Source organism: Pterocles gutturalis, unplaced genomic scaffold (assembly GCF_000699245.1).
Source record: "Pterocles gutturalis isolate BGI_N339 unplaced genomic scaffold, ASM69924v1 scaffold44770, whole genome shotgun sequence".
Classification (NCBI taxonomy): Eukaryota; Metazoa; Chordata; class Aves; order Pterocliformes; family Pteroclidae; genus Pterocles; species Pterocles gutturalis.
Window position 1 is genome coordinate 868 of NW_010144925.1, and position 14,485 is coordinate 15,352.

General features: G+C 41.7%; 1 protein-coding gene across 1 annotated transcript; it reads right to left on the minus strand.

The window, feature by feature from the left end:
- Positions 1–1,571: 1,571 nt before the first annotated feature.
- On the minus strand, positions 1,572–14,224 carry DHX8 (DEAH (Asp-Glu-Ala-His) box polypeptide 8). Its single transcript, XM_010085232.1, has 22 exons — positions 14,147–14,224; positions 13,491–13,563; positions 12,965–13,050; positions 12,572–12,681; positions 12,152–12,463; positions 11,712–11,856; positions 10,943–11,146; positions 10,331–10,418; positions 9,898–9,995; positions 9,202–9,349; positions 8,630–8,811; positions 8,009–8,203; positions 7,621–7,806; positions 6,925–7,135; positions 6,578–6,759; positions 5,668–5,808; positions 5,230–5,385; positions 4,232–4,369; positions 3,676–3,804; positions 2,645–2,841; positions 2,310–2,489; positions 1,572–1,791 (listed from the first exon to the last, which is right to left on the minus strand). The coding sequence occupies exons 2-22, from the start codon at positions 13,522–13,524 to the stop codon at positions 1,572–1,574; spliced, it is 3,342 nt and encodes a 1,113-aa protein (XP_010083534.1). The 5' UTR covers positions 13,525–13,563; positions 14,147–14,224.
- Positions 14,225–14,485: the final 261 nt, after the last annotated feature.

The following is a 14,485-nucleotide window of genomic DNA, read 5'->3' on the forward strand; positions in this document are numbered from 1 at the left end:
CTCTCTGCTAATGCATTTTCCCCTACCATAGGTCTGAAAGAGGCTACACTGGAGAAGCAAATACAAAATCAATTTGGAGCAGAAAGACCTCAAAGCATGCTGTACAACTAGAACTTCCACTGTCTACACTTTCTCTTTTACATTTTCACTTAACTTTGAAAGTCAAGTGCAGATTTTCATACAAAACAGTAACAGATGCAGCTGCAGAGTTCATAGAAGGAAAATACGCACGTACGAGTATTCAGTAGGACAACCTTCTCTGCCTAATGTCTTAACGAAAAAAGCCTCCAAACTTACAAACTTTCTAATTCTATTTAACTTTATGAAGATGTAACACCATGGGAGAGCTCAGGGCATTTATACAACATAACAAAACAGTATATACATCATCCCTGCCCACCTTTGTACATACAGATTTCCAACACAGCTACTTTTCAGTGCGAAACATTCTTCAGATTCATTGCGTGTAAAACAAACAGCCAACTCCATTCTACTCATTTCAACAATATTTTTAGCAAATGTCCCAGCTCTGGAAAAAAAAATAAAAAATTGGGTAGCTGCAGCTATGGAGTCAAGTAAGTTTCATCTATCTGCAACAGAAAAAAAAAATTACAGATAGCTTCAGCACGACATAGTACACACCGAACAGTCAATTTCTTTTTAAACAAGGAACTTACACAATGTTTTACAGACATTTTAGCTGTAAGAGCATATCCTATTTAAAAAAGCAACAGTTGTGATGTCACCAAACATTGTAAGTGGAAATAAAACAGGACACATTGTATAGAAAGTCTAAACATCTGTAACCACTTAGGTTCACAGACAGAGCTGTACTACAGAGTGGATGTCGTTAATTACCATTTGATAGAATAGCCTTCAGCGCACAGGAGATGGTGATGAAGGATAAGTCTTGCAGTCTGAGCTGTGCCATTGTCCAAGTAGAACCGAACTAGCTGGGTTTCAAGGGATCCTTCCTGCCTTATCCCAAAGCCACAGATACTAGACATCCCTCCGCAGATGGCTTGCATAAAAGACAAACAGGTACACTGAACAGGAAGATGCATAAACAGGAAAAATGGAGAACAAGCAGCTCCCAAAAAACCAGCCACTGTCCAAGAGCTTAAGTAGAAATAAACCCCCTTTAGCGAGGTAAAGAAACAAACTATTCCAGCCTCTAGCTGTCTGCCCTTCAGAACACAGTTAGGTTGGTGAACAACTATTTTTTAATCATTATCTTTTCGTTGTTGTTCAGCTCAGTGCCCAGATTTCCAAGTCTTAGGTTTTGTCTCTTAAAAGGGGAATGACTCAAGATTTGCTTCAGGAACCACTTCTGAAATGATACAACACACTGAGGTGACCTGGGACATTTGTCAAGCAGCTGTGGACTCTGAGGGGCAGGTGGCGTGAGCCCACATCGCCCCCTTCTGCTTTTGCTCTGAAAATACTTATTTTCTGTTCATTTTGTAGGTAAACTTCAACTGAATGTCCTTTCTTTCAGCACACTTACAACAGTGCAAAAAATCACAGTCTCACAAATATAAAACCAGTAACGGTCCAGGAGGGAGCCAGGCTCATCGCCGTCTGAATGCACGTGATATCCTCCAAGCATTGGGCTCCTCGTAGCGATTGTACAAGGGTTCCAGTCGCTGCTGCTTTTTCTGTTTGCTCAGCTTGGTTGGATCAGAAACCTTGAAGAAAGCTGGTGCAAATTCAACCAGCCAGCGAGGATCAATAGTTGTCACTTCACGCATATATTCCTTAGTGGTCAGCACCAGTTCATGATATACCACCCTGCGAGAAGGGACAGCAACTCTGGAAATTAGTTTCTTCCAAACAAGAAGAGACAAGGCAAGGGCTGGAGTATCTCAGCTTGCCCCTTTATCTCCATTTCACCCTCATTCAGCAGGAAAGAACCATCCAGAAGAGCTATCTTCTTTTTCCTCTCCTACTTCACAACTACTCTTCAGCACAGAACTACTTCACTCCATTTAAAACAATTCTCTCTCTCCCCCCTCCCCCCCTAGCCCCCAACACTCAGTGTTCTAAACTCACTTCCACAATACAGAGACACAGAACCGCAGGGTCCAGGGCCTGGCCTCAGCTAAAAAAGTCAGACTCATCTCTGCACAGGCACCGATTCTAGCGGGAGAAAGAGCCAAAGCAGGCTTGAAACTTTTCTCACTCTGCTCATTGCTGAGAAATCAGCAGACTACACTTTGATCTGTGCTCCACTAACAGTGCACACCACAACCTTCTCAGTTATAAAGTCTGAACTGAAATGGAAAGTTACATGCCATTGCCTTCCTTACCATTCTGGCTGCCTGTTGAAGAGAGCACTGGATGGGTGGATATACACTACTTGTTGATCAATGAGTGTCCGATAACCTTCCTGGGGATCCTTCTTTGCTGCATTTCGGAAGAAGCCACTACAGATGGCCTTCTGGACTCGAACTGTTGCCTTCCCACAGGACACCACATCCAGCTTGTGCCTGCCAGACAACATTAGAGAGAGAAAGGGAAAAAAAAATAGTTCTTCAGATTTGGGTACAGCTACCAACATCAGATTAGCAAATTTTGTTTACCTACTACAGTGTAAGAACACTAAGAAAACAGAGTTGGTACTTGTCCTTCTCAACATGCTCACCTGTCCATAATGCCCAACATCTGCTTGCGAATGTCCTGTGCCCTGCGTAAGGATCGGGCCTGGATAAAATTTTCGTAGCACCAGGGATTTGAAAACTTATTGTTCTTCCAGGAATTGTATACAGCCAGCAGAGTGAGGTGGTCACCTTCTGTCTGATGGAACTTGGCTTTCTTTTGATCAGCAAGTGCTTGTTTATCCTAATATATAAAATATGTATCAATCAGGTATCTACAGCATAGAGACAATCCTTGTGCAACAAAGGAGGACACAGGCTCCCTGTCACTCGTACTATGAGTTTTTAAGTCTACCAAGAAACAGATGATGTAAGACTGAGAAGAAAACACAAAATTTTGAGTGGTGAGTGAATAAGGACCAAGTGATGAGAATCTAAAGGTCACTGGTACTGCTCTCACTAAGCCAAAATTATGCCTGTAAGAAAGGAGAGCCTAGAACTGTTCTTGCCAAAGAGAGACTACGTGTGGCTTTGACCCTACTGACACCCACCTCTCCCCACTTCTCCAATCTGCAGATAAAACTTTAATCAAATACTGTGGCTACATAAATCAAAATTGAAGTTAACAGACTAAACTGCAGCAAGCCATCATAATGAAGAAACAATGGATTCAAGAGAGTGCTACTGATGAATCCTACCACAGCATAGTCTGCTGTGTGCTGGCTTAGAAGAAATCAGCACAGGACAAGACTGCCAGAAGAAACACATTCTGTGTATCTGAAAATAATGAAGGCATTCTGAACTCCAAAGCTGGGACTGACTTGGTTTAGGGTTGTATGTGTTTACTGGGAAATGCCAAAGAGAATGTGATACTTCTAACTTGCATCTTCCCATCTGCAAAGAAACTGCCAGCATCAGGGTGTTTAACTAAAAGGTACATCAGAATTTAAGGTATGGGCACAGTCTAACCAAGCTATAGGTTTCTTCTGGCAAATCTGCTCACTCTCTTAACGCCTGAGACAGGCACACAAAACACCACCCAGTAACACTGCTGCTGCTGCTTGGCTGCGTTCCTTACCTTCGGCCGGTAGAACACGTTCTGTACAGACAGCATGGAGACTATTGTCAACATTTCCTCACTGCATCCAAGGTGTACAGACATGATCAACATCTTACACAACATAGGCTCCAAGGGGAATTCTGCCATCTGCAAGAAACCTGTTTCAGCGTACCCTGCAACATCTTGGGAAAATCTCGAGTTCTCTCAGTGCAAAAGAGGGCAACGCCCTTTCTTCTGTGCTTCCTTTCCAAAGGAGTGTGCTTTACCCAGAATAACTTTACTCAACATGAAACAAATTATTTGTCTATATTCACTATCACAAGAATATCCCAATACTTACAAGAATTTTTTAGACATTAATAAAAGTAACCTTATGAATAAGGAGAACTAATGGCTGCTCCTTAAAAAGCAGATGATACATAACTATGGTAAGTGAAAAGCTACCAATAAAACACAAGAGAGTAATAGGAAAAGGAAAAAAACAATGCGAGGCAAGTCCTTATACAACTACTCTCATGTCACCCCTAAATATTTGCAACCCAGCCCGTGCTAAGAAATACTCTATTTTGCCTACCCTGCGCCCAAGTCGAGTGAGCAGTCCCTCGTCATCCAGAGCTCCCAGCGTGTACAGCTGCTCCATGGCAGTTATGAGAGTTTCCATTGGCGGAGCATCCATAAAGTCAAAGGACAGCAAATCATTGATGCCCATAGCCTGAGCAGAGGGAGTGGAGAAAACCCAAGAAAAAACACTGAGAAGACACGCAACAAACTCCAGCCAGAGACAGATAACCACCAATGAGGCATGACAGAACTTTAAGCAACCCCAGCTTCGTGTCCTTATCCTGCCTGTAACTACAATCACGAGTACACAGCTGTATTACTATGCTTGAGGTAACCTGCGCTGGCCCATGGCTTTCACCCACCATTCAGCCTTCCACTCTATTTCTTTGATACTGTTCCATACATCTCTCAAGCAGGATGATTCAATGGAGGAGACACATGGGCTAAATGCTGGTTTTGAGGACTTCCTCCATTGTAAACCTCTGTGGCTTGACAGCTTCAATGGACACTAAATAGGTCTCCACCCTTCCCCTTGTTCCCAGAAAGGGGGAAAGGCAGCAACTTCCCCAGCTTCCCCAGCTGCTATGTCCTGGGTTAGATCCAGTTTGGGGACTCCCAGAGGGATAGTACACACTTGTAAGTTGCGTATGTTTGGACATCAAAAACCAGTCCAAACCAGTCTGTCTTATCTGTTAATGATGTAACTGTGCCTTAGATAGGAAATGTACTGCTCCTGAGATTCCTGTTTCCCAAACCTCCTACAACTAATTGTTCCATGCAGCTGAGACTTGTAATCTAGGTGGATATTCAACACTACAACCCTCAGTAGAAAAATGCAGGAGCAAGCTCACAGCCTGAGAATTGCGTTTGATGCAATCTCCTTTCCAAAATACCTCTGTTCACTAGGCCATTAAATTACAGAAGTACTTCACGAGGCTCATAAAGGCAAAGACTCATTTACTGAAATGCTTATGATCATGTTGGCTTGCTACAAGTTGGTGAAATACTCACCTTCAGGGAAAGTACTGTACTGGCCAAATTTGTTCTCTGGATTTCAGGCACGTTGGTGGTTAGCATTTCATCTCGATAAGCACGCTCTGTATATAACCTATAGCATTTTCCAGGTCCTGTTCTCCCAGCCCTTCCTGCTCGCTGCTTCGCTTGAGCCTAAAGGTAACAAGGCATCTCAATGAACAGGTGCAAACAGGCACAGGTGAAAAAAGTGAAATAAAATCATTAATTATTCACAAATTTACTTGTATTAACAGAAAGAGATTTCCAGTACAACCCAGGAAAGTATGTATTCCTTCAGCAGAGACTAAAGGAGTCTCAGAGAGTTATCAAAAATGTGGTTTTATCATTGCCTCCATTTGCTTCCATGTGCTTGGACGCCACATCATCAAGATGCACATTACCAGCAGGGAAAAAAAAAAAAGTCAAAATGCCTGCCTGTGAAATCGGTGTGACAACCAGCTGGTCAATTCCCGTCTTGGAGTTATAAACTTTCTGCTTCACAAAGCCAGGATCGACTACGTAATATATTCCATCAATAGTCAAAGACGTCTCAGCAATGTTAGTGGCGATGACAACCTGCAAACAACAGTTTGATTCAGTACCAGTTCTGTCTCTGGTTGCCAAGCCAAACATGCTGCTCAACTTAAACAATTCGACATGATACAAGCAGTTTTTTATAAACGTAACTACTGTCATTTAACCTCAAAAGGAGAAACATGTCCACAGAGCAACAGAAAGACGTGTTATCTACAGTCAAAGATGCACAGGTTTTCGGTATCTACATTTGTTCGAGATTTGGGCAATATGGGAAAAGAGCATGATAAAATCCATAAATAAAAGTAAGTGAAAGATCATTATAAGTTTGTACACAGACTGCACTGACTTCAGGGAGAATTTTTGCCTGTCACTCAAACACAGTCCATATTTAGAGAAGAATCTTCCAGAGATTATATCTCTAGATATTCATTAGCTGTTTGGTTTACATGCATCCAACAGAAATTGCATTTGTATTTTACTAAAGTTAATATCCTTTAAAGGCAGTATTAAAAACACACTAAGAACATCCCACACAGAGGTTTTCTACACGAGATGTTTTTATACATATTTTCAAAGGCTTAGATAACATGTATAGGTATGTATGCACAAAAACCCCCATGCTCTAATCTACATATAAGCCACCTTTTCTCCAAAACTACATCATTTTGTCTGAAGTTGTAACTAACAGAATCAAAAGTAAAAAAAAAAAAAAAAAAAAAAAAAAAAAAAAAAAAACCATTAGCAGTGTAATACACCCCACTATTAAAATGTATCAGCAGAAGATGAAGCCACACTTAGCTGAAATTACCTTTCTGCTTCCTGGTGGGGCTGGGTCAAAGATCCTGGTTTGCATTTCACTGGGTAAAGCCGAATATACTGGTAGGATAATTAACTCTGGAACATCAGGTCCTAGAGATTTCATCCTCTCATAGAGGATTTCACAGGCAGTGTCGATCTCTTCTTGACCAGTCAGAAACACCAAAATGTCACCTACACAGGAAATAAAACATCCACAGAATCAATTCTGTTCAGTACAACTCCTGCATTTCCATCCCTCACTTTCTCCATTTGAAGCAGAGGATCTTACAGAAAGATCTTGCTCATAGGCATTAGAGTCCCTGAATCACGGATCGCCCCAGGCCATTCTCCACTCACCTGGTGGCTCTGTTAAGTGGATCTGCATTACTGTAATCAGACTGGCATCCAAATAATCTGTCTCTGGTTCTTTTGTGTACAGAATTTCTACTGGGTACGTTCTGCCAGGAATTGTAAAGATCGGTGCTTCGTAGAAATACTGAGAGAATTTCACAGCATCCAGCGTTGCTGACGTCACTATCAACTTCATATCCTGCCGTTTCTGCACTGTCTATAGCAGGATGGAAAGTTCAAGTCATTTACTATTACCATACAGCACTTAAATTAAGTCAGAGAAATATGACCAGTACTATCAGGCATTTTGATATGTGAGTAGAAGGGCAGCTCCTTACAGTTTCCAGAATTCCAAACAATTGACCACTAAGATCACATTTCAAACCTTTCTTAGCAGCACCTATAACAAAAAGCCTTTGTCAGAGAAGGAAGAGCAAAGCAAGAACGCTCCTCTGCTCATCCATCCATTATGAGCATCCTGGACTGGTAATTCTCATTATTTCTGCCTAATTTTGCTTGCTTTGTCTTCACACAGAAGTTCGTCTTATTAAAATTTGGATTACAAACCCTTAGGAGCATTTGCTTTGCTTCAGAAGACTCTTGGAGCACACGAATTAACTTGACTTGTGTGACCTTGTGCGCTCCCACCCACACATAGCATACAGAGGACGCTGAAGCAATGAAAATCAAACGCTACGTTACCTTCTTCAGGAGTCCAAAGAGCACATCCGTATGTATGGTCCTCTCATGGGCTTCATCCAGCATGATGATGGCATACTGGGACAGATCAGGATCTATCAAGCACTCCCTCAGCAGCATACCGTCTGTCATGTATTTGATAACAGTTTCAGGGCTAGTGCAGTCTTCAAACCGAATGGTGTAGCCAACCTAGAAAGAAGATTGCACAGAAACAGAAGCTCCTGAATTAAGTTATTAGCACCACTAATCCCCAGTTTGATTATTCTGCAAGCTCATTTTACAGCCTACCAGGGAACAGACACATGGACACACAAACAAACTAGCTCCAGCGCTGATTTTTCCTGCTTTTCCTCATGCTTAGTTTGGCATGTTCTTCAGCATGGAAACTCACCTCTTGTCCCAAGCAGCAACCAAATTCCTCTGATACCCGCTTTGCAACAGACATAGCAGCCACTCTGCGAGGCTGAGTGCATCCAATCTTTCCTCTTGATGTATATCCTGCCTCAGCCAGGTATTGCGTAATCTGTGTTGTTTTCCCAGATCCTGTCTCTCCAATAACAATCAGAATCTGGTTGTCGTGCACAGCCTAGGAAAGGCAGTAATATATACACTTAAAAAAATTAAAAACAAGAAACAAACAAACCAAACAAAAAACCCAAACAAAGCACAGTATAGCTAGGACTAGACTGAGCACCTACCGCTCTTGCTCCAGCTGACCCAGACCAAAAATCATACAAGCGTTCTTACTGATCAAGTCAGAAAACTGCTTAACCATTTAGCTGACTCATCCCTTGCTGACATGATCCTGGTCCCAACTTTGACCTTTGTCAATAAATACCTGGAGCTTTATTAAAATATACATATATTTATAATCCTTTAAAATAATTATCCTGAATTTCAGTTCTGCACTTAAAATTATCATCTTGCTATTCACCTGCCAACAAGATAAACCAAGAGTATTTAGTTTAAATTATTGCTTGCTCAAACAAGAATCCCATTTCAAGAGTCTTACTTGTATCAGCTGCTCCTTCAGTCTGAAGATTGGGAGACTCTCTCTCTGCTCAATGATGGAAAGCTGGGTCTTCTTACCATAAGAAGCTTTGTTGCCACCAAACGCATGTTTCTTCCACTCTGGGATATCATTGGGCATCATCCCAATGCCTCGCATGTTTGCAGCTATTTGTCTTCCATCCACTAGCAAGGAAACAATTTCACCATCACATTTAGGTTCACACCACACAAACCCTGATGATCCTGCTCCTACTGTTCCATCATCCATGCCTTCCATACTTGTGTGTTTAAGTATTTTTTAAGTTCCTGCATATATACCCCCACTATTACATTAATTCCCATGTAAAGAATTGCTTCACCACCCATTGCACCTTTTAGTAATGCATCCTTGATGGACAACAGGATATACCTGTATATCTCCCTTGACATTCCTATTTCCTTTCAGTGGAAGAGTATTCTTCTTTGCCTCGCTTTTAAAATGAGGCATACAAACACAATATCAAGACATTTGCCTTGGGTGGCTCAACTAGCACAAAAAAGGCACAGTTCACACCTAGATGTGTTCAGACATACCATCAGGCAGAGGATCCACCCAGTGTGTGTTGAGTCCCATGGGGATAGAATCCATCTCTGCTTCTCTCTGGGCTTGTTTAAGTTCTCGTCTTTCTTTAGCTAAAGCACTCTGCATCATTGCAGCCTGGGACAAGGAACCATCTGGATTCTGGAAAGCAAGAAAAACGTTAAGAATTCAAGCACTCTTAAACCTTCAACTTCAATTATCTCTCTGTCACCACTGTTCTTTAGAAGCCTCTTCTGAAGATGCTTTACAAGATGTGAACTTTTTATCTGAGTTTCAGGATATTTCCATTAGCCCAGCCTCATGAACTTCCACGGTCATGACTAACATGAAGCATCCCTACACTGTCCAGTCAGAATGATTACGGGCACAACCAATGGAAAATAAGTATTTCTCTACCACCTTCTACTTTCAAAAGGTAAGAAAAAGCAGAACAGAGAAAGTACGTTCTAACACACTTATGTGAAATGGTTGCTGCTGCAGGCTAATGCTCATTTCAGTTCTATCATTCCACTTCCCTGTCACCAGTTAAGGAAGAAAACAGCTTTATAAGTAAAGAAAGGATCTTCACTTCAGTGATAATGTTTTTTCAGTGCTCTCAGCAAAGTCCAGGTGGAAAACTGGTTGTTAAATTCACAAATATTTATTTAATTACATCAAGTATATTGGTTTCAGCCCTGGAAATCTCCTACCTTTACAATTTTGATGGGACTCATATCCATGCTCTGTTTAGTATGACCTCGAAGGAACGGTGGCTCTTCTTCAACTAACTCAATCTCAAGGTCCTCATCTAAAATACACAAGTGACAATTTTTATAGAAAAGTTAAACATCTTCTTTCAGGTACATAAAAGTACCTCTTCAAACGGTGCTTCCTGCGTATTCTTGATAATGATGCAATTAGATAGTTTGAAATGTGAAAACACCACAAATAAAAAGAATGTACAGACACAGGACATCCAAATGTCGCTAATAATAAAGCTAGAGCAACCCTAGTTCCAAATGTTTAGGATGACAACAAACTGTGACATGCTTCATATCCACTTACATAATCATTTCTTTTTGAATCAAAACACACCCATAAACACAACAAATTTACAACAGTAAGGCGACCTGGAAATACTACCTTCTTCATCATCAACTTTAGGAAGAATCCCAGTCTCCTCATCGAAGTCAGGAAACTCTTCCTTGGAAAGCACATTAGCTGCAATCATCTGGCAAAAGAATGAATACAACGTAAATTTGTCGCCATGAACGAACACAACTCATGCCTGTGAAGTCTCAGTTCTAATGCTATCGCCAGACTTGTAAAACAGGAACAAAGGAATGTTGTGATTTCAGAACAAAGGAATGGCCCTACCTTCTGGCACACATCTCCCCAGGTCATCTGGTCTCTGAGCAAACAGCCTTTTTGTTACTCTAAACACCACCCGTGTGAGACGGCTGGCTTGGCAGGACTGCACAGATAACCAAATACCCCCCAAGTGTCACTGGATAAAGATGCTGATCCCCCAGGTCAGAGTGATCTCCAGAGGTCACCTGGTCCACCCTCCTCCTCAAAGCAGGGCTAACTTCACAGTTAGAACTAAGCTAGAAGTCCCAAACTGCAATAAGGGAGCAATTCAGAAGTAAGGAATAAGTTACACAAACAAACAATCAAGGAACTTCTATTCTAGTTCATGAAACTCCCCAGCAATTCTACTGACTGACACCCTGTTTCCCCGAATACAAAACACACCTGTTTTATTTCCCACTTCTCTGGGTCTGAAATTCGGGTGAGGCGTTTTCGTTCAAGGCTGTCATCCTCCACCTCCGGGGCGTTCACCAGGGACAGGTGACTGGGTCTGTCCGGGTTTCTCATAGAGGTTTCTTCATTGGTTTCTCCAACAAGGTTTCTCCTCCGGTTTGGATTCAAGTCTTCCCCAGTGTCTTGATCGACATCCTACATTAGATTGATTAATCAATCAGCTCTAGATATGTTGCACTTCTCCTCATCTATTAGCACTGGTGCTTCCTCTTAACGCAAGAGAAAATGCAGAGTACGCTTCTCAGAGAGACTGCTGCCAACAACTGCCCATATCCAGAAACACTATTTTGCGAGTTTTTTTTTTTAGCTGGTATTGTGAGGTAAGTACACCCCACGGCCTGGAACACTCTGCTCTCCCTTAGCAATAGCAGTGGTTTCATTTAAAATGAAATGCTTCTCTCATACTGACAAAGGAAGACAAACATAGCAACAGCTTGAGGTCTGCCTGATCACCCAGCTAACATATCAAGTCAAAAAATTGTTAAGAATATTACCTCAAAAACAAGGAACTACAGAAAACGAGAAATAAAGTAATAGGCCACTTAAACACAGAACAGTAACTCAATTTTTTTAACTCCCACTTGAATGGTTATGTATTCGTTTTCATCAAAAAGAGCAAAAAATAGTAAAAAGAGGCATAATCTTCAAAAATGTTGGCACCACAAACTCTATTACAAGTGCTACAGAATGTCTTCCACACCTTCATGCTCAGGCTGGTTTTGGATCCTGTAAAGGATAACACCTTGACTTTTACTCTTTGTCCTTTGCTCACAACGTCGGCAACATTGGCAACCCGTCCCTCTCTTCGAAGCTCTGAGATGTGGACCAAGCCCTCCCAGCGCTTCCTGCAGGTGAAACAAACGAAGGGGCGTGAGATGATGTACCTTATTGCTCCAACAGTCCTTCAGATCATTCAGAGTCTGGATTAAAATATTTTACTGCCAACTGACTGTTTGTGTACACTCATAAACTGTGTTTTATAAGGAGAACATTCTCCTGTATTCTCTCCTGAAACAGACCTTAATTTTGGCATCAAAACCCAGCACACTTTACTGTAGCCTCATCACCTCTTTAAGGTACTAGAAGCAAAGAGAACTCAGATGGAATAGTACTACATCTATTGTGAACATCACAAGGTACCTTAGTCCTTCAAGCTGCACAAAGCATCCAAATTGCATTATACTTGTGACTTTCCCGTTGTAAATGTCTCCAATGGAAGGCTCCTCAGGTGGTGGACGGTCTATGTGCTTGTCTCTCCATCTGTCATTGCTCTTCTCCACGTACTTCTCTCGATCCTTATGCTCCCTACTGGGACTCTGACTTCTGCTCCTTGACCGGTATCGAGATTTTCCCCTGTTCCTATCCCGAGTCCTAGAACGAGACCTAGAGCGAGATCTGTGCCTTCGTTTCCTGTCCCTGCTCCGACTTCGGCTCTTCCTCTTTTTCTTCGCCCTAACAAACAAACATTACATATCTACAGTGAGATTCCACAAAAGAACAGAGTGAACAGGCAACACCAATTGCCAATACCCATTCCCCAGAAACACACCAGACACCTACCGGTGCTCACTGCTCCTCTGCCTGCCTTGCCTGTCTGCCCTAGGCATCAGAGCTTCAAGTTCTTTAAGTGCATCAGCTGCGACTTTCACATCCTCCTCATCCAGCATATTCTGCAAGAACAGAGAACCACGCTGTAAGGCTGATACAAAGTCTGTCACACAGAATTAATCTGCAGGAAGGATAATTACATGCGTATCTATATAGAAGAAATGTAAGATAAAAAAAGATCTTCTGTATTACTTCTTCTGTATTTAATTTCTTACAGTCCACTTTTAACCATGCATTAGCAGGCAACACTCACATTAACATGAAAAAAACTTGAAACCAAGAGAAACAGGAAAAAAAATTATGTTTTCACATACTCACAAAAGAAATCTGAGATTATGACCTTACCCTGATGTTGGGATTGTCTGGCCTGCAAAGGGCTGGAAACAATTCCTTCAACTTTTCCTTCTCCGATTTGGGTTTGACAACTGTCTCTGATTTCGAGATTAAAAACAAACAAAAACAAAACCGCAAAACTTAGAAGAGCTAGAATGATTCACTCCTGATTTTTCTGTACTTTATAAAGTTTAACTTTCATCTGAATGCAAAGACTGACACAGATTTTACAGGGATTCAATTCAAAGATTACAACATTACCTGCTTGAAATAAAATTCTGACTATTAGTGAATCTGTGAAATACACAAATATTCTAAACAGTGTGCTCAGTATGTTTTTAGTGCCTGAACAGCTTTGCTGATCTACCACTAACAACAGAGAGACACCCACAGCAACAATAAACTACAAAGTCTTGCCTTACAAGACCAGAACAATGACTACACCTGTCCCACCAAACGTGGCCTAAAGCTACAAAAGACTGAGAGTTTTGGTTTTCTTTTTACACTGAACTGGTAAGAGGGACAAGGGTACGCGTACCTTTGCTCGTAGACGGTTTTGGTGGAGGCCGCATTGTCTGTATGAGACGTAGCAAATTACTAATAAGAGAATCCTGAAAAAAAAATAATTAAATACTTAAAGAAATTACTGCAAGACTGTTTTTCATTATTACAAAGCATAAGTGAAGGTTTATTAGCAGGACAAAAAAAAAGCTCAATTCTGAAGATACAGGTTCATTTTTAAAAAGTATCACAGACTTCATGCACACCCTAAAATATGTAAGTTGAACCCAAAAATAATTGTGATAATTCAACTTAAGTGACTTTTCTACTTGTCATTTTAATCACCCATTTAATTAATCTACAGTTATTTCTGAGGAACTCATGAACTGATCATCTAAGCATCATAAAAAGACTTACAACATTGACTTTCATGGAAAGTTGTTTCTTCCATATTTTATCTGCTCAACGAGACAACAAGCAGTTCAAGTCCTCAGAAAGATACTTCGCAAAGACTACAAAAGGCTTTTTTTTAAAAAAAAAAGGAGGGAGGAGGAGGCTTAGCTTGATGAGGCAGGCACACTCAAAAGCTAATTAGTGCCTGCTTTTACCTTTTTTAAAAAAAAACAACAATCACTCCTCCCAGCTCCCTCTTCCAGACAGAAAGCTCTAAAACAACACTCAGATCCCACTTACGGTGAACTCAGCACCATTCTTTAGAAGAACTGCTTTAAACGTGTCAAACGTCGTGTTTTTCTCAGCAAGACTTATCACAAACTCGGCTACGAAGAAAATAAGCGAGAACAGGGAATTAAAAGGCCACACAAGCACTCCCCGTTCGGACGAGAGCTGCTCCCGCGACTGGGCCCGTCCGCCCGCAGGGACCCCCCGAGCCCTCCCGGCTGGGCCCGCTCGAAGCTTCTCCTCAGGCCCACGGCGCGTTTCGCGCAGAGAATCCACCCCGGCCCTGAGCCCGAAAAGCCCTTCGCGAGACGCCCCCCGGCCGCGAGGAGCCCCCGGCTCACCCAGGTCCTT